This window comes from Octodon degus, unplaced genomic scaffold (assembly GCF_000260255.1).
Source record: "Octodon degus isolate 3935 unplaced genomic scaffold, OctDeg1.0 scaffold00011, whole genome shotgun sequence".
NCBI classification, from domain to species: domain Eukaryota; kingdom Metazoa; phylum Chordata; class Mammalia; order Rodentia; family Octodontidae; genus Octodon; species Octodon degus.
This window is the reverse complement of record NW_004524587.1, coordinates 14,304,847-14,325,138: the sequence shown is the minus strand read 5'-3', so window position 1 is coordinate 14,325,138 and position 20,292 is coordinate 14,304,847. Positions and strand designations below refer to the sequence as shown.

Below are 20,292 nucleotides of genomic sequence, written 5' to 3'. Positions count from 1 at the left end.
CTCCCTCCCTCCCTCCCTCCCTCCCTCCTTCCTTCCTTCCTTCCTTCCTTCCTTCCTTCCTTCTAGGGATTGAACGCAGGCATGCTCCACTACAGAACTACATCCACAGTTCTTACTACTTCTTGAGACAAGTCTTGTTGAGTTGCCCAGGTAAGACTTTAATTTTGGAGCCTCCTGCTGGGATTAGAGGAATGCCCCACTGTGCCCAACTCTAAATGGGCTGCCTTTTTTCCTTTCTTTTCTTTTCCTCCTCTTCCTCTTCCTCTTTTTTTTTTTCTTGAGACAGGGTCTTGTAATGAAGTTCAGGTTGCCCTTGAACTCACCATTTAGCCCAGGCTGGCCTTGAATTTATGGCAATGCTCCTGCCTCAGCCTCCTGAGTGCTAGGATTATAGACATGCACAACTATTCCTGGCACTTCAAGTGCTACAGGAATCTTAAGTAATTTTTATTTTATGTGTTTTCTGGTGCTGGGAATGGAACAAAATCCTTCTGAATGCTGAGCTATCACTGAGCTGCATTCTACAGAGTACTTATTTTTTAAAATTTTGGTACTTGGAATTAAACTGAGGACCTTGCACTTGACAGGAAGGCACTGTGCCACTGAGCTATATCCCTGACCCCTGAGCTGCATTCTCAGCTCTTTAAGTAATTTTGAAATAATTTCAGTTTATTGAAACTTCTTTTAAAGAATGCCAGTGTAAATGGTATTGTTAAAAATCTTCTCAAGGGCTGGGGGGATGGCTCAGTGGAATAAGCACTTCCAAGGCAAGTGGAAGGGCCAGAGTTCAATCCCTGGTTCTGAAAAAAAAAAAAAATCTGGGGCCAGGGAGATGGCTCAGAAGGACAAGCGCTTGACTGGCAAACGCAAGGATCTGAGTTCAATCCCCAGTTCCGAAAAAAAAAAAAAAAAAAAGCTTCTCAAGACCATTTCCAAATTTTGATGAGATTCTACAAAACAAAATTCATGAATCAAGTTTAGAAGATCCAAATACATGATTGATGTGGTGTTACATATCTGTAATCCTTGAAGTCTGGGAGGCTCAGGCAGGAGGCAAGCTCAAGCCCAGCCTAGGCAGTGTAACCACTCTAAGACACTGTCTCAACAAACAAACAAACAAACAAACAAACAAACAGCAGAAAACACTACCTCAAAATAAAGAGATGGAGATGTAGCTCAATGTAAAGGCCCTGGGTTTATTCCCTAGTACTGGAAAAAAAATATTATTTATATATATATATTGTGCTTGCCAGGCAAGTGCTTAAACCACTGAGCTATCTCCCTGACCCTACAATGCTCATTTTATAATATAAATATTGATGTCATGTATTTAATTAAAGCCATTTCAGTAAATAGCTTTACATTTCTATAAGACCTAACATTTCAGCAAATTTAAGAGCCAAGTCAGTAGCTGCTATTGACAAAGTAGCTGTATTCACAGCATTTCTTTTCTCTGGTTAAAAATCTGAAAACACTTCGCTTTAATACATATACCTCTATTTTAAATTTGAAATTAGCAGGCTGGGGAGATGCTCAGTAGAATAAATGCTTGCCTGGCAAGTGCAAGGGCCTGAGTTCAATCCTCAGTTCTGAAAAAAAAAAAAATTAGGGCGGGCTATGGTAGTGCACATTCATAATCCCAGCACGGGAGGTTGAAGGAGGAGAATCACTGTGAGTTCGAGGCTAGCGTGGACTACATAGTGAGACCCTGTTGCAAAAATAAAAACACAACAAAATGAAACTAAAGCATCTATAATCTTTTTTTTTTTTTTTTAAACTCAAATGATTTATTGCTTTAAGTAACTGAACAGAGAAGAGGCGAGCTGTTGTTTCAGTCAAGACAATTGGCATTCTCTCTCCAAGGTTTGCCAGATGTGTCTACTTAAAGCTTTAACAATACTTTCTGGACAAAATAAACACGAGACAAACACAGCATACAGGGGTAACAACTTGGCCAATGATAACACTGATTAAAATAGCACATAACACGGGTATAATCTTAATTTCTATTTGATACATGCTTTTTAAAAAGAACTGATATTTTATCTTTAGACCATTTCTACATTTGTAATTTTTTCTCTGTTTTTGTTGGTCAGAAAAAACATTTATTTAAAAATCTATTTATTTGGTATAGGGTCTTGCTATGCAGCTCAGACTCACAGTGATCCTCCTGCCTCACCCTCCCCAGCACTGGGTTTACAGGTGTGCACCAACTGTAATGTGGTGGATCTTTCTTTCTTTCTTCATTTCAATGGCTGGCATGGTGCAGGGTTGGCATGGCATGTGGTACTGGGGATCAAACCTGGATTCTTTCGCTTGCCAGGCAGGTGCTTAGGCTGCCGAGCTATCTTCCCAGCCCAGAAAAATGTTTTTATTTTCCTGCTTGGAGACTGAACTCAGAGCTTTCACATTGAATGACCTATATTCCTGTCCCTCTTTTTTGAGACATAGCTTCTCTAAATGACTAAATTGCCAAAGATGGCCTAGAACTTGTGATTCTCCTGTTTCAGCCTTCCAAAGTTCTGGGATTATAGATGAACGCCACCAGTCTTTTCCTCTCCCCCCCCCACCCCCGTGTTAGCAGAACCAGGGATTGAACTCAGGCCCTTGTGCTTGCCAGGCAAGCACTTAGATCTTTCACTAGATTGTTTACTTCATACATCACTCAACATTGGCAGTTACTTTCAATCGATTAAAGATACTGTATTGGCGTGGGCTTCCAGTATTTCGTTTCATTTCTTTTGATGATTCAGCTATTGTTTTTGTTTTTCCTTCTTAAGTTGTGATTTTTTTTGGGGGGGTCTTTTTGAGACAGGGTTTTGCTCTGCAGTTCAGCCTGGCCTTGAAGTCACTTTGTACCCCAGGCTGGCCTTGAACTTGCAACGATCCTCCTGCCTCAGTCTCCTGAGTGCTAGGATTACAGGTGTGCACCACCATACCTAGCCAGTGATTTTTTTTTAAGTTTACTTTTAAGATAATCTTTGGCTCCTCAGAAATCTGACTCTGAGGAATAGTTTGGGATCTGAAGGTTGAGTTACCATTATGAATAGTGTTGCTATAAATTATTTCATATGCCTTTTAGGGAATGTATGTGTGCATTCTTGCTGGGGAAAAAAGTGAACCTGCTCAGTCACAAGGCTTGCAGAGACTGAGTATTAACCATTTTCTTTTTAATCTATTTGGTACAGGATCTACAGGGTCTACAGGGTCTCACTATATAGACTGGACTCACAGTGATCCTCCTGTTTTCAGCTTCCCAAGCGCAGGAATTCACCACCATACCCAGTCTCAAGTCACTGTCTCAGTGTGTTCCAGGGTTGGGTCAGCTTGGCATGCTGGGATCAAATCCCAGCTTCTGTGCTCTGCCTAAGCAAGTGCTTTAGTCTGCTGAGCTATCTGGCCAGCCCTAACCATTATTTTTATTAGCTATTACCGATTAGCCCTTAATATTAGCTATTATTATTGTGATTGCTATCAGTTACCAGTAAGGCCTTGGGGGTATGATGGGGTAGATTCCCAAGTAGCTTGTGCTTGTTGCAAAGTCCCTGAGGGGTAGGGGGCCAGGACATGACCTGTTATATGGTGTGTTGTCCTGGGCTCTTTCCTGGAGAAATGAAGGCCATTCATGCTGCTGACAGGCTTCCTGGGACAGCCCCAGGTGGCAGTCAGCGGCTCAGCCTGGGACCAAAATAAGTCACTCAGGGTACTCCTAGGCAGGGCCAGTCCTCCTGCAGCCAGGTCACCCACTATGTTCATCCAGTGCTTCACTCAGCCCCTGGGAGTGTCTCAGGCTGCTGCCAACAGGCCTTTCCCAACAACTGGTGGCTGAAATGTCAGGCTCCTCACTGGCCAGCAGCATGAAAAACCTGCACTACTTGACCACACCACAGAAAAATACAACTGTACCTCCTTACATGTCCAAAACATTTATTTCCAGGAAATATTTATATCTGCACAAGGAGGGGGCCTTTGTGGGGTATCCAGGGCTGTCAAAGTGACATCTGGCAGGGCTGAGTTATCACAGCCACAGGATAAGAACTGGGAATATGCTAGCCACTGTGAGGCCTGAGACCAGGCTAGGGGAAGATTTTGAAAATGACCACTTGTGAGATAATGTGGGTCCCTGAAGTGATGGTATCTTGGTTGGAGTCTGGTCTGCAGCTAGTTGTTTCTGGTGCTGTTGTGGGCGGACAGAGTGACAACTTGCCCTGTTCAGCTGTTCTTCTGGGATCATGTCTTCCAGGGGGCTCTGCCACGTGTTCTCCTCCCGCACCTGGAAGTGGCATTTGATGGTCAGCAGCTCACCTGGAGCCCCAATGTACCCCCTTAGATTGCTGCACCACTGTCTTGCCCAGCTCAACGTACCTGCTCCACTCGCCTGAAGACCCTAAGCAGGTTTTCTCGAAGGACACCTTGAAGCTCTTCCTCACTCCAGCCCCGACTCAGCAGCTCCTCTATCAGCACGGGGTAGGTGGACACATCCTCCAGCCCCCGAGGGAACCTGTGTGGCCACCAGCAGGCAGTTCTGAGTTGGCATTCATCTGAATGCCAACTCAGAACCCCAGACCTGGTCAGATGTGCGAACTGGAGACCTGGAGACAGCAATTGATTTGCTTCTGCTCTGCACCCTTCAGAATTGGCCCCAAACCTCCTTGGATATTTGCTAAATGTCACTGAACTGCACTTTTTTTTTTTTTTTTTTGAGGCAGGGTCTCACTCACTATGCCATTCAGGCTTGGCCTTGAACACAAGGTGATTCTCCTGCGTCAGCCTTTGCTAGGATTATAGGTGTGTACTATCACACCCAGCAATGAACTGCACATTTAAGATCTATACCTTTTGCTGAATGCAAATGCCTTCCACCTTCAGAACTGGGCACAGAAGATGGTCAGGCCACACCAGGCCTTGTTGGCAGTCTGCTCAGAGGGAGCAGGTCTGCTGGGGTTGGGATGGGTGCATGCATTGCATAGATGACTTGTCTGGTGGCTTGGCCACATATGATGCCTTAGACCAGGGACACTGGGCTGAAGGCAGGAGATTGCAGGAGACAGACCCTGGGAGTGGGACATGCTGGGTGGGTAAGGAAGGCCTCAAGGCCATGAGACCATGGGAGGCTGGGTGGTGACTGGGAAGGCCCCAGGGTTTTCAGGCAGTACTCACTGGCTGGTGCCATCATAATCTCCACCAATCCCGATGAACTTGGACCCGATAACTGCCTTGATGTGGTCAAAGTGATCTGGGAGAAGCAGAGTAGTGTGGGGCTTCTGGAGCAAGAGTACTCTGGATCTGGACTCTGCTTGTACCCTGCAGGCCAATTCCTTCAGGGCCTGAGTCCTATGTGGCCCCCTGAAGTCCCTGAGGTTTGTCTTTAACTGATTCCAACTGGCTTTGGACTAGACCTTAAGTTTGGAGGAATCCATTTGAAATGACAGTGACTTGACGTCATTTCCTCCCATGGGCTACAAAGACTTCAGGGTCGGGAAGACAGCTCAGCAACGTAAGTGCCTGCCTGGAAAGCTCAAGGTCCCTGAGTTTGATCCCCAGTACCAAAAAATCAAACAAAAAAACCCTGGAGATTTAAGGCAAGGCAGGTAGGCCCCTCAGGAGTGTACAGGCTCAGCACTCAGTTCTATGTCCAGCACCCTTCGGTATGCCCAACAGATGCATGGCAGTGTAGACTCTATGGCTCTGTTCCATGTAGCACCAACGAGCAGTGAACTGCACATCATGGATTTTTTTTTAATTTTATTTATTTATTTATTTGTGTGTGTGTGTGTGTGTGTGTGTGTGTGTGGCCAGCTCAGCCCACCAGGGGGCGGGCTGGCTGGCATGTGGTGCTGGGGGATTGAACCGCGGTCCCTAGGCTTTGCTAAGCTTGTTCTAAGTAGGTGCTTTAGACCACTGAGCCATCTCACCAGCCCCACACATCATGGATTTTTGGTCAGACCACTGGAGCTATGCTGGCACCCCTGCCCCACATCCACCCAAGACTTCAGGTCCATAGCAGAGCTGTTTAGCAAGCACAGAGGCCTGGGGCAGGCTCACCTGCTACAGTGGACACATTGGCCATCACGTTGCACTGCAGCACCCCTACAGACAAGGACACCATCACAATGCCACCATTCTTCTCCTGCAGGAAGAGTCAAATGAACATACTTTTTAGCTCCTTGAACAACCATGAGTCTGTCCATCCCTGAGACCCACGGGAGGAAGATGTTCAGCCCTGATTTTGGGAGGCAGGAGAGACTTTACTTCTCTGAGTTCATATGACAGGTGAGTCCCAGTCTTGGCTTGGGTAGAGGGGTCTTAGCTTTGGGTTTGAGGAGTAGAAAAATATTTCCCATCTGTAACCATCTTTCCCACACCCACTGGGTTCAAGAGTTCAAAGGTTGTGCACTGTGGGTTTGTAGGACAGAAGGTCAAGTCTGAAATGCTTGCTTTACGTCCCAAGGCTGGGCAGTTTCTCACCAGAAGTTGCAGGATGTCATCAGGAACATTCCGAGTGTGGTTGCATACACCCCGGGCAGCTGAGTGGGAGAAAATCACAGGTGCCTGGGACACTTCCAAGGCCCGCCGTGCCGTAGCATCAGAGACATGAGACAAGTCTATCATCATGCCCAAGCGATTCATTTCTGTCACCACCTTCTGCAGGGACAATTAAGGAGGAAGCTGACAGGGATGTATATGTACACATCTGCAGGGAGAGGTGGAGCATGAGCATTCTTGTGAGGTGGAGTATGAAGCAGGGTCCTTACCTCCCCAAAACTGGTCAGCCCATTGACATTGCTGTAGAAGAGGTGTACATCCTTAGATGAGCTCTCTGCCCTATAGAATGGCCAAGAAGCTTGATGATCAGTTCTGACTGGTGGCCCTGCCTTGGCCACAGGGCCCTAGAGGTCCTATCAAGCCCTACAGCCCGCAGAGCAAAAGCAAGGTGAGTTGTGCCTCACAAAGGGAGGGCACTGCAGGATTCAGTGCTGGCCTGTGAACCCCAGAACACCAACCCCCTTCTCATTCTAGGGTCAGTGCCAGCTCTTAGAGTTAAAACTTCATGTGGGCCTGTGTTGTGATTTTGGATAGATCCCTGTCCTGATGGGACCACACCATCTGGACTTACTCACCAGGGTGTGTTGCACGTGTGAGTGAGTGTGAGGTAGCGCACTCCCAGCACATAGAAGGTTCTCAGGACAGAGAGGCTATTATCCAGTGAGTGGCCGCCCTCCACACCAATGAGGCAGGCCAATTTCTGGGTGCTGTTCAGAGCTGAGAACAAGTGGGTTAGATGATTACTTTCAGGAGCCAGAGTACCTCAATCAAGTCCCTAACACCTCTCATCAATCCACTAACCTTCTGCTGAGGTCACCAGCTCCAGTTCAGAGTAGGAGGCACACATACGGTGGATGAGGTTGATCTGCTCCAACGTGAGGCGCACAACATCCCGGTTCTGGGTCTGGCATGGCACGTAGGCTGACCAGAACTGGGAGGAAAGTCAGGGGTTGGCCTGGCAGAACTCCTGGGGCCTCCACAGCTGCCACAGCCCCCAGTGGGCCTGTAGGCCACACGGAAAGCATTGCTTGCTGTGTAGTACTGTTCTGCTTCCCAAGCCACCTCACATCAGCCTTTGCTGTTTCAGCATCTTCTGGGGGCATTATTATGGTACGTGAGTTCCCAGTGGTTAACCCGGAATCTCTAGGCCCCTTTTTCTTCCCAACAGCCCCCAACAGCCATGCTGTGGCACCCTGTGTGTTCCTGCGGTACCTGAGCACCCACGAGGCCATCTCTAAGTCTGTTCAAGCTGGTCTGGCCATGGCTGAAATTGCGCAGGTTGACTTTCTGTAATGAGTCCTGGTACAACTGCCTCAGGACCAGGGGCAGGTCATTGTGGCTAGGAGAATGTCATGACAGGGTAAAGATCAAGGACAAATCAAATGGATGGGCCCTTTAGGCTTCCAGGTCGGGCAAGACCTATCCCTGCCCCCCCCCCCGCCCCCCACTGCACACCGCCATGTAGACAGTATGCGGTGTGGCCCGGCCCTGGGAGGGTTCCCACACCAGAGCCCGTGCTACAGCTGGGGAAGGCTGCTGTAAAGGTGCCACCTGGACGCATACTTGGAACCCTCTTCTGCCCGAGGTAGGCCCTGCCCTCTGGGCCTCACGAGGCACCTACATACCCGTCCACCAGCGGGAAGTCCCGCATCAGGGCGCGCGCGCGCTCACGAAGCCCTTGGCCACTGACGGTGACCGGTGTGATCTCAGGGCCTGGGGTGTCCGGAGTGGTCTCGGTGCTGAGGGTGCTGGGTGTGGCTTGGGCGCGGGTTACGGGCTGTAGCAGCAGCGCTAGCAGGAACAGCGAGCACATCTGAAGCCACTGGCAGAGTGCGCGAGGCCCTTCGAAGCTCACGGACGCCATGTTGGGAAGGAATGAGGCGGTGAGCCGAGGAGAGAGGCAGAAGGCGAGCCTGGGAGACGCAGAAGGCGACAACAGAGTCCTTACCCTCAATTCAAGCCACTCAGCAGTGCTGCCTTGAGGAGAGACTGATGTTATTACAGGATCCCTGTGAAGGCCACGTGGAGTGCTGCAAAGTTGTGAAGTGTCGCAAAGTCACGCAGCCGTCGCCAGGGGGCGCTACGGCCTTCCCGCCACTCCCCCCAAAGGGCGCCCCCTGCAGTCTGGGCGGGCCAACGGCGGGAGCGGCTGTGTGTGTACTGTTGACTCTCCCGCTGCCTCTAGGGGTTGCCCTCCCAGGGAGCCCGAGGCTGCTTCTCCCACAGCATAGCCTCAGACCCTGAGACCTTTGCAGACCACATCACGTCCTGCGCTTCCTACAGCCTGAGGGCTACACGTGTCTCTGAACTATTGGATTTCTCTGAATTGCCAGATAGGGTGGGAGGAGACATTCTCAGGAAATGAGTTAACCTCCTGGAGTTTAGATTTGGGAAGGGACCCTTGGATCCTGACTTTATTCTTTCCTGTTTTAGCATGGCCACATGTCCATTCTTGAGGACTCCAACCAGCAAATGGGGACGGCATGGGGACCCTCCCTCATGAATCCACATCAGCCTCAGGAAAAGGCTCCCTCAGAAGCACTCTATCTGCCTAGGACTCTCTTGAAGGAATAGTCAGGATGAGAACTGCAGCAGCATCTAGAGAGGGCCTGGGAATGCTCACTTGGTAAAGCAGGAACTCTACCAGCTATTTGGGTGAAAGGAAAGGCAGTAATTTCCAGCACAGCAGAGCCCCACCCCAGCTCCTTCCTCCAGGGACTGCAGGCTGACCCAATTGCCAGGAATGCTCCTACCTCAGTGTGGAAGCCAGGTCAGATGTATGGATCTTAAGGAAAGGCCTAGGCACTGGGTTCTGTAAGTACCCCTGCCTTAACTTGTGGATCTTTTGGCTTTAGTTAGCTCTTACAGTAACCTCAAGGGTTTAGTTCCCTTCCCTGACTGGTAGGCCCCACCCCATTTCTAGGCTGGGGCCTCATCTCCCACAGCTTCCTCCAGGAACCCTCCAATGCATGTACATATACATACATGGATACATACGCACTCATTCAGCTGCCACTGAGAAGCTTTGGGAGCTGTGTCCAAACTCATCCTGTGGTTCTTTCCTATTTGCTACTCTTGCCCCTCAGCTTCTCAAGACTCTGCTCTGAATCTTGAAGCTGCAAGACCTGTGCATGAGAACTTGGAGAGGCAAGACAACCCTCTAAAAAGAAAATGAGCTACACAGGAGGGAGGGTTTCCAGCTTGTATGTATTTAGGAATTGTGCATTTGTGGTTGCCTAGTACATGCTGTCTTGGAGGAAGAGCAATCTACAGCACTGTGCCAGGAGTAAGCCAGCTCCTTGCCTACTGTAGTTGGAGGGTTCTCTGAGTAGGCCCATTGCAGAGACTGAGTGCCTTAGGAATCCACTTCAGATGACACCAGGCTGTATCCTGGCCCTGGGTGGTTTATGCACCCCAAGATAGATCTGACTCTCACCCATAACTGGTCAGCAACCCCCACCCTGTCTTCTCTTGCTAACGAGATGGAGAAATTCTTGAATTTTATGGTTTCTAGGTTAAAGATGTGGGTTTAGTGGTAAACAGCATGTCTGTTCCACTCCTGATAGATAGCTTGCAGGAAGTGGGGGTACAAAGAACAAGGAAGAGATAGACAGGAATGAAAAAATAGTAGCTGCTGGTAGAGAAGTGGGTGGGGGAATTTAGTTTTTGTTTTTTGAGGCTTTTAAACTTTTCTCCAGGGGCTGAATGTCTCATAACTCAGGACCTGGGGGAAACTCTAGCCCAATAGAGAATTAGGCTATGCTAAGGCACTGTGTCTGTGGAAGCTGTGTGTGGTGGTGCATGCTTGTAATTATGGCCTTTTGGGAGGCTGAGGCAGGAGAATTGCAAGCTCAAGGGCTTCCTGAGCAACATAAAGACCCTATGTCAAAATAAAATAGAAAGGGTGGGGATATGACTTAGTGGTAGAGTTCTTGTCTAATTTGTATGAAGCCTTGGGCAAGAGAACAAAAAACAAAACCCAAAACACAAAATGATTAGTGACAAAATACAGTTTTCCATAACATCCAATTTCAGTCAAACATTGCCTTTGAGGTAACCACACAAAGCCAATCATAGAAACCAAACACACCCAGACTGAGGGGAATCTAAACACTCATGTTCAAGTGGAAAGCAGGTTCTAGCTAACAAGGTGGGGTGTTTGCCTCTTAACCTCATCCAAGGTCATCTCTGTGCCTTGCCACTTACAGGAAAAGAAAACATTGGTAAAATCTTGTCTTAGAGCCCTCTCAGCCTCCCATAGTCTGAGGGCAGAGGTTATGATATTCTGGCAGCAGGCAGATTTGGAAGCAAGGTAGAGACAGAGAACCTCAGAGTGTTGTCTCATACTTCCTCATTCCCTACCCTGCTCCCCATCATGGCATTTCCAATTTCTGCTGGCTCAACTTCAAAACATTTCGTGTCTCTTTTCTGTTTCTTCTGGCTCTTCCCCAGTAAAGGCTGCTTCCATCTCTCCCTTTTTCTTGGTATGTTGGTCTCTAGACCCTTCCCTATGAAGAAGCATTGTTTCTCTTTCTTCTTCTCCCTCTCTCTCCCTCCCTACCTCTCTTTCTCTTGCTGTCCTTCCCTCCCTCCCTCCCTCTATCTCTCTCTCTGGAAATTGAATCCATGGTTTTCATACAGAGCTACAGTTCCAAGTGCATACTCCTCTCCCCTTGCTACATTTTTTTTTGTATTTAATATAGGGTCTATAGGGTCTCACTACACAGATCTGACTTGTAGTGATCCTCCTTTTTTTCAACCTCTCAAGTGCTAGGATTACAGGCATGCACCACCACACCCATTCTCATTCTCAGTCTCCGGGTACCCTGGGGGCGGGGCCAGCACAGCACATTGGGGATTGAACCTGCATCTGCCTAAACAGGAGCTTTAATCTGTTGAGCTATCTGGCCAGCCCTGTCCCCACCCCAGTTTTTGAAAAAGTGTTTTGTTAAGTTGCCCAGACTGGACTAAAACTTGCAATTTTCCTGCTTCAAGCTCTCAGAATGCTGGGATTCCATGTGTGCTCTAGCAAGCCTGGTTATTCCTATAATGTGTTTTTAAAAACTCATGTCAGAGGTGGTGATGTGACTCTGGTAGAGTACTTAGCACCTTCAAGGCCCTTGGCTCCATCTCCAGCACCAAAGCCAAAAACATAGTCATTTTCTTACCTGAAATTGTTTGACTTCTCAGTGTTCATTGGCTATATTCAATGTTTTTGGCTTTCAGTTCCTGAGAAGCCTGCTTCTAAATAGAACCAACTCCTTGCCCTCTAAATGAGCTGTCCCCTACCATGGGAACTTGGCATGTGTTATACCCTCAGCCTCCAACTGGTGGGGCTATGGAGTCGGGCAGGCCAAGAAATCTCTCCACCAAGAAGGGTGGTGATCATCTGATGCTGAGGTGGCAAATGAACTCTGTGAGGCCTGGGCCTCTCTATTCTCACCTCTGGCACCTTGCCTCGACACACAGAAAACATGCAAGGGACATGGATTGAACAGAGTGCCCTTGGTACCTGGGAGACTACATCCCTCTTCCTTCATGGAGCATGGATAAGCAATGAGGGTGACTGCAGAGCAGTCAATGACTGTGTACCCCAAGCTTTGCTACCAGTTCAACATGTGTTCATCCAGCTCATAAAGGAGTTTTATTTATTTATTTATTTATTTTATTTTTTTCTCACCAGCTTCACTTTGTAGGTGAGAAAACTGAGCTGTGGCAGAGGACCACAGTGATGCCCACCCCTCCAAGAAATCCCTTCATTTCCAGCCAGTGTCACCAGGAATGTCCTCCAATGCCCCACACCCATCCATTTCTCTAGACATCCTTGCTGGCCATACGTTGGTGCTCAAACTTTGCCACCTCACTGCACACCCAGCTGGCATAAGCACGCAGAAGAGCGGGCTCTAGAGGCACCGCATTCTGGGAGCCATCCCTCACCCAGCAGCATGTGTGGTTTCACAGTTAGCCTCAAGGTCAGGCCCACTTGTCTCAAGATACAACATGCTTATAAGAAGTAAAACCATGCTGTTATGTTGAGCTGTAGGGGACTCAGGTCAACAATATCTGACACTGCCAGTGAAGAAGAAGACCCAATACTATTATGGACTACTGGACTCTTTTAGAATATTTTGCTGAGTTTACACACCTATAATATTCAAATAACAGAACTTAACAAAAAAGGGGGATACAGATGAATGTCCATTTTGTATCTGTGTATTCAAAGTGGTTAGAATAGATATATAGTTACATTCTCTTAATGAATAGAGGGATTTGTTCTAATGGTGTTTGTAAATAGGATATCATGTCTGCATCTTGTACAGCAATTAACTGTATGCATGTGTTTAGTACTGAAACTGTCCTACCAATTTGTTTCTCAATAAAATTATGGGGGAAAAAAAACCCAATATGCTGCTCAAAGGTACCCAGCACCTTGGAGCCCTCATAGTACTTGGAATGTGAATAGACAGCCTCCCTCGGCCTGGCTTTGTGGCTCCTGTGAGCAAGTTTATCCTGTGAAGCTGGGCTGTAACTGCTGCCAAGCCTGGAGGAGCATCAAGCTGCACCTGAGGAGCTTTTATCTTCTTTACACAGAGGCTTCTCTATGCAGTCCAGGGTGGTCTCTAATTTGAGATCTTTCTGACTCAACCTTCTGAGTGCTTGGGCTTAGGAGCCATCAGGGCTGTGTGGTATTTTTTAAATTTTTATTTATTTATTTATTGGATAGAGGATCTCACTATGAAGTTCAGACTCATAGTGATTCTCCTGTCTCAGCTTCCCCAGTGCTGGGATTACAGTTGTGTGCCACCACACCCGGTCTTGGGCCTGGCAGGGGCCAGCACCCCATGTGGTACGGGGGATCAAAGCCAGGTCTTTGCACTTGCCAGGAGGCACTTAGACCGCTGAGCTATCTCCCCAGCCCCAGCTGTGTGAGTTTTGCATGCTTTGCTGATTGCATTCCGTGGGGGCAGTTTGCATGTTCCTGTTTTTCCTAATAACTAGAAATTTGGGGAGCTTTTAATCACTGACTGATTTAGTCTTTCATTTGAGACTGGGTCGAACTATGTTCCCCAGGATAGCTTCAAACTCAGGAGCTGAAGCAGTCCTCTGCCTTATCTTTCCAAGTAGCTGAGACTACAAGCTTGTGCTCATGTGGTTACTAATAGAAGTTTTTAAAAATACAGATATGCAGGTCCTCACCCTGTAAGCTCCCTTGGACTGGCATGGATGCTGGGCATTGTTTTCTTTTCTTTTTTTGGACATGTTCTACATTTTATTTACATTTTAAGATTAATCTCAAAATCACATATCCATATACCTATTTCCTTTTGTTGATTTCTCCTGAACTTAAATGCATGGTTTATTTAACAAAGACCATAAATAAATATTTACCATATCTGTTATATGTAACACACAGGAACAGCTTTTCACAGAAATTCACTGACCCTTCCCCCAACATTTTTATTATAAATATAGATATCAGAACAATCCTGAGCATATTTTTGATATTACTAGTACTCAGCACCCACACTATTTCAAAGATTAACATAATTTGTGACAATATTCATTGTACCTGCTATTTTTTTTAAAGGTAGATCTATCTAGGATTCGAGGCACATTGCAGAGCTAAGGGGAGGTGATTATTTATTTATTTATTTATTTATTTATTTTTGCGGAACTGGGGATTGAACTCAGGCCCTTGGACTTGCCAGAGAAGTGCTTATTCCACTGAGCCATCTCCCTGGCCCTTGTACCTGCTATTTTGAACAATTTCAAACTGCAGCTCTTTCACTAAGTGAGATGGATAAGCATGCCATTTGTTTTTCCTTCTTGAGATTTTACTTTTCAGAAACATACATTTCCACTTACATCTGACAATTCCTCCCATGCTTTTGTCTTGGAAACCTGAATCTATGTGGAATACTCCACGTTCACACTGAAATGACAGTGCTGCATTTTTCCTCCTGCTGCCTGAAAACATAATGGGTGAACATTTATTCAATATATTCTGACAAATGTCCAGGTCATGTTTATCAGCTGGAATTCTTTTACTTAAGGTGTGGGTATTTTGCATTGTGATATTTAATCAAGACATTAATATGAATAGAGAAGGTTGTTGATTTAAGACAAGTTTGAGATCCACCAGAACTAATGGTATGTTTGTCCTTCTGGTGGTTGTGGAAGCTTCATATTTTCTTTGGACATCATTAGACGTCTTAGCTTTTGAAGTAAAACTTTAATGCTATATGAATTTTGCCATTTTGCTAACACTGGTGTGCTGCGTGCATCCACCATCCCACTGGAATTATTTATTCCATTAATATTAATTTTTGTTACAAATCTAACTCATGGAGGAGCTTCTGGGTGTTTAGGTCCACATTCTACTTTCAGGCTATACATTTTGTTTTCCTAATTTGTCCTTGGCGGCCTGATAGTCATGCCTGTCCACCTTGTAAGTGTTACGTCTTCATCATCTTCAAGGCCCCAGCTAACTGTACCATCGCCTGGTGTTTTTTGTCCTTCTTCAAATTCTTCCAACAAGTGAAAACTATGAGGAACTTTAACTCCTGTGGAGACCGCCATCTTCTCCTACGGCCCGATGCCTGTTTCTTTTTCTTTTTCTTTCTTTCTTTCTTTTTTTTTTTTTTTTTTTTGGTCTTTTTGAGACAGAGTCTTGCTATGCAGTTCAGGCTGGCCTTGAACTCACTTTGTAACTCAGGCTTGCTTCAAATTTGCAGTGATCCTCCTTCCTCAGCCTCCCAAGTGCTGGGATTGCAGGTGTGCACCAGCATCTATTTCGTTAGCTTCAGGTGAGCTTTTATTTTGTCTTTTTTTGAGACAGGGTTTCCCTGTGTAGTTTAGGCTGGCTGTGAGTTCACTTTGTAGCCCAGGCTGGTCTTGAATTTACAATGATCCTCCTGCCTAAGCCTCCTGAATGCTGGGATTACAGGCATGCGCCACCACACCCGGCTCAAGCAAAGTGCCTGTTGTACTCATATTTGGGCATTACCAAACTGATCCTTACAGTATCCACAAGTCTATTTTAGTCATATGAAGGCTCAGTGGAGGATAGTGTGGTGGTTAACTGAGGCTTTCAGTGGATATGCAGTCTCTAAGGTCTGTGTCTCCTTCTTTTAGTCCAGGTTAAAGAAACTCTTAAGTCCCAGGTTCTTTCCTGGCCTTATGAGTAGACCTCAGGGAGTGGAGCAACAATCTTGTTGCCATAGTCCCTCAGGACAAGTGTGCTGTCCCCAGGGCTAGAAGCCTGCCTCCAGCTGGGTGCTGAGTGACTGATGATGCTACCTCTTTTTCTGGGCTGCTTTTGTGGGTGGGTCTGGGCCACAGAACCAAACTTGTGCTGTTCCTTCTCCACTGACTACTGTCTACACTCATCCCCACTGGCCTCTTAACTGCTGAGAAGGACAAGTTCCTGGCCAATAGCCAGCACTCCACTGCCATGATTCAGAACAGCTGGGGTGATTTTTGACATCAGATTGCTCATCTACCCTGTTTGTGTTCTGGCCATAGCTTCCTGTCACACCCAAAACAAGATCAATGTCCTCACTATAGCCGACAAGGCTCACTCACACTTATCTCTCCAACTACAGTTCCCTCTCCTACTTGACCACAGTAACCTTTGTGTTGCTCCTAGAACAAATCAGGCTCATTTGCATCTCAGCGCCTTTAAAATTTTAAAATAAATTTGTGTTTACTGGTACTCAAATCAGTAGATAGGGCCTTTGCATTTAGCTACATCACCAACTCCTTTTTATTTTTTTTAAAGATGAGATCTGTTATGGTTTGTGACTAGATGTTCCCTGAAGCCTCACGCAGTCATGGTGCATGGGCTTCTAGAGTTTTTGAATGAACCATGGTCCAATGTTGGCATTATGGGTGTGAGTACTACACCCATCCTGGGGCAGGTAGCCTGCATACAATATAAGGGAGGGGAAGAGGCTTGCTCTCTGCTGCTCCTCCCTTTTTGCTTTTGCTATTTACTGCTTTTTTATAAAAATGAGTCCACATCTGGCCCCAGTTCATCTGGACATGATTGTAAGCATCTGACTGTTAGAATCTTCACCCAAGGACCACTTTTGCAAACAGAGATCCTAGAAGAACAGGCCCTACATGTAGGAATGTACTTCAAGGAAACTGAGAGATGTAAGGATTGGCCTTGGAAAAGCTGGGTTTCTATTCAAAAAAATTCTCAAGAAAACATTTTATTGAGCAGTAGAAACCCCACGAGTGCCACAGAGTGCTGGGAAGAAAGCACTATCAAAGTGTCAGTGGGGGGCTGGGGCCCTGGACTCTCCATACCACTTCTGTCCCAGGTAGCAGTTGTCTCTGGGGCTCTCTATTCATCTTCCCAAGATACCAGGCAAGAGCTTCTCTCAGTCCTTGCTTATTTCTTTCTGTTTGAAGAAGCCTGGACTTTCCTGGTTTGTGCCAATGGTTACTGGTTATGGCAGAGGTCAGGAGTCTAGCTAGTAGGTAGGGCTCCAGCTAGGCCACTCTGTGCTTGACTCCTCCTTGGTTTGCAGGGTGTAGACAAATGTTTCAATTGGACAAGAAGGAACTATACGGAATTGAGCAGAGGAGCCTCAAGCCTTTTTGTAGGCCAGCTTAAGTCCTGGGTGCTCAATGCAGCCTCTCCTTTCAACCAGTTTCTGAGGCTCCTTTTTCATAGGCAGTTGGCACAGAGGAGGCTCCTGGATGAGAAAGGCTCAGGTAGAATGGCCTAGGTCTATTTCCATTGGCACATAGTGGGGTCACTGGAGGAGAGGCATTAGATGTCTTAGGACTTAGGACATTCACTGTCTATCCTCTCCACAGAGTAGCTCAGCTAGCAAGCTGTTGATAGTCTTGTCACTTGTTCAAGTGGCAAGTTTGGCAGCTAAGACATCCTAGGTGTTGTTTATGTACTGTCACAGATTGAGGTTTCTTGGGAGCCTACTGGGATAGTGGCTTCTCTTCTCTAGCCCTAGCTGGGATGGTGATGGCAAGCATCCCCATAGGCCTGGTAACTGCCAACCAGGCAGTAGGTCTCCATGCCAGCGCACGTGAGTTTCTCTACATTGTCAGTAAAGGGCTTGGTAATAAACAGGTATAGGAGGAGCTGAGGGCGGCACTGCTGCTGGGAAGAAAGCCAGAAGTGAAGAGTCTCTTCTGCTTTATACACTGTGCTTCCAGGACCTTTCTCTCTCTTGTGCTTTCCAGGCTGAAGCCCACTAATTTATTTCAAATCCCAAGTATAGACTTGGCCTTCACTTCTCTAGGTCCCTTAAAGGGACTCTTGCTGAAGTAGCTCTTGGCTTGCATAGAACCAACCACAACAAAACAACCCCCCAAAGTAAAACAAAACCTAGAGCGGCTATCCCCATACATGCAAACAATAAGAAATCTTGAATATAACTGAAAAAGGGCCTCCTCCAGCATCTTTGAGTACCTAGATTAGGCTTAACATATCTTCTCAAACCAAACCAATCTCCTGAGACGCTATTTCCTCAAATCCTGTCTCAATAGCATTTTATTTCTCTCTTGTTCATGTTAAGGCTCCAAATGTTAGGACAAGTTCAGCACATTTGAAGGTGATTTGTTCTAGGAAGGAATTTCAAGGTGCTCGGTCTCTAACTTTAGAAATTGGGAAGGAGAAGCCCGTTTTACGTGAAGATTCATGACAAATGGCATAATACAAAAGGACAGACTTTTCTTGTCACTCCCCTTTGTAAACAAGGCAAACTATATGATTGGGGATACAGTTCCATTGTAGATTGCCCCACATACCTGAGGGCCAGGGTTGATCCCAGTAGGGGTGGAAGTGTGTGTGTGAGTCAACTATTTTGACTTACATATGTTGTTGTTGTTATTATTATTATTGTTGTTGAAAAAGATCTTCTGGGGCTAGGGAGATAGCTCAACAGCATAAGTGCCTGCCTTGCAAACACAAGGTCCTGAGTTTGATCCCTGGTACTAAAAAAAGAAAAAAGAAAAGAAAAAGTCTTCTTACTCAGCCTTCTGAGTATTGAGATTATAGGTGTGAGGCACTATGCCCAGTTGAGTTTTCCATGTGTTTAAGTTTCCTCAAACTTAATTGCATCCTATGGTATCATTTTACATGCGCTTTTGCCTCTTTTTCCTGCTTAGTATTATGGGAATCCTTGATTGATTGGTTCTCCATTCACTTAGAGACAACATTGCAATGTGCTTTCTAAGCTGGCTTTGAGCGCAGAGGCTCAAATGATCCGCCTGCCTGAGCATCCCACATAGCTGTGGCTACAGATGAGTGTCTAGTCTCTGGCAATGACAAACTTTTAAAAATATGGATATCTAGGCCTTCATCCTTGGAATTTCCTTGGACTGCTTTGCCATGTGTCTTACTTACTTTTCTCATTGCTGAGACAAAAATCTTATGCGCAAAGTTAAAGGTGAAAAAATTTATTTACCTCATAGTTTACAGGAATTTCAGTTCATAGTTGGGTCGGCTTTAAGACAGGGTGGCATGGCAGAGGGGCATCGCAGAGAATAAATGGTTCATGGCAGGAAGAAGGCAGCAAGCAACAAGCAGCCCTCCTCTGTACCTTATATTTTATCCAGGCTGCCTGCCCTAGGGTCAGGTAGCTCTCACACCCTTAATCCTAGCATCACACCATGAATCAATTGAAGCATCAATGCTTTGCTCCTAGCATCACACACTCTAGGTTCAGCCACCTATAAACACTCCCTTATGACTACATGAGACTTCGGGAAGACACCTAGACACAAGCCATAAAACTATGCTTAGGTTCTAGTTTGTGTCTTTTTATTTTCTATTTCTTTTTCATTTAGTTCCTGGGTTAGTGCTTGTAAATTGCCTACAATGAGTTGCTTTATTGCTAGTATCAAAAATCTTTAGGAAATGACTACTTCTCAGAGGCGTCTTCTGAGTGTAGTTGATATTTGAGTTTTGAATCTGTTAGAAGATCCTCTCCAATTCGTTGGGGATGAGAAATTGCTGACTGCTTGGCGCAGCCCCTGGTTCTTTGGAATTGGCCCACGGTATTTTCTATGACCCTTAGGCAATCTCTGTCTTGGTATACCAGGAAGAATAGCTAGTTAGCACAATTATGTTACTTTGGCTAAAGTGACATGATCAGCAAAAACAATAGCATCAAACACAGCCTACAAAATGACAAACTAGGGCCAGCCAAATAGCTCAGTGGCTTAAAGTGCCTGCAAGCAGACACAGGGGCTGGAGGTTCGATCCCCAGGTCTGCTGTGCTGGCCCCACCCCGGGGCACACTGAGATGGTAATTGAGACTGGGCATGGTGGTACCCGCCTGTAATCCCAGCTCTTGGGTGGCTGTAAACAGGTGGATCACTATGAGTCTGATCTAGTAGTGAGACCCTGAACAGCTTGTAGACCCTTCCCTAAAATACAAAAAAGAAAAAAAAGAAAGAAAGAAAGAAAGAAAGAAAAATAAATTGACAAACTGATAAAACCATTAATTTGCCACCTTTAACCACTTGAAATAGATTTGTGATTATATGACAAAAATCTAAAATAAACCAGAAAACTGTGTGCAGTAAACAAGACCTCAATGTGCCAATTTTACCCTCAGGGAAGAAAATTTAAAAAGAGGGAAAAGAGCCAGTGTGATAGCTCAGTGGAGTGGACTAAGAGCCTGCTTTGGCAAGCTCGGGGACCAGGGTTCAATCCTTGGCACCACATGCCACACTGGTCCCACCCCAGGGCTCGTTGAGCTGTCCACT

General features: G+C 46.3%; 1 protein-coding gene and 1 pseudogene across 1 annotated transcript; both read right to left on the bottom strand.

Moving 5' to 3' along the window:
- Positions 1-3,940: 3,940 nt before the first annotated feature.
- On the bottom strand, positions 3,941-9,382 carry LOC101579893 (dipeptidase 2). The gene is made up of 11 exons (XM_004626019.2): positions 9,300-9,382; positions 8,172-8,459; positions 7,759-7,885; positions 7,348-7,477; positions 7,122-7,263; positions 6,756-6,825; positions 6,469-6,645; positions 6,046-6,130; positions 5,161-5,236; positions 4,366-4,501; positions 3,941-4,273 (listed from the first exon to the last, which is right to left on the bottom strand). The coding sequence occupies exons 2-11, from the start codon at positions 8,408-8,410 to the stop codon at positions 4,019-4,021; spliced, it is 1,437 nt and encodes a 478-aa protein (XP_004626076.1). The 5' UTR covers positions 8,411-8,459; positions 9,300-9,382; the 3' UTR covers positions 3,941-4,018.
- Positions 9,383-14,691: 5,309 nt separating this feature from the next.
- LOC101592100 lies at positions 14,692-15,126 on the bottom strand (annotated as a pseudogene).
- Positions 15,127-20,292: the final 5,166 nt, after the last annotated feature.

What these genes read in the sequence shown, in the direction of transcription:
- LOC101579893 (XM_004626019.2), bottom strand. Translation starts at nt 8,410, where the DNA reads ATGGCGTCCGTGAGCTTCGAAGGGCCTCGCGCACTCTGCCAGTGGCTT. An exon ending in ATGGCCTCGTGGGTGCTCAG is followed by an intron (nt 7,478 to 7,758) that starts GTACCGCAGGAA and finishes CTTTCCTCCCAG; the next exon opens with TTCTGGTCAGCCTACGTGCC. An exon ending in GGCTGACCAGTTTTGGGGAG is followed by an intron (nt 6,646 to 6,755) that starts GTAAGGACCCTG and finishes TTGTCCCTGCAG; the next exon opens with AAGGTGGTGACAGAAATGAA.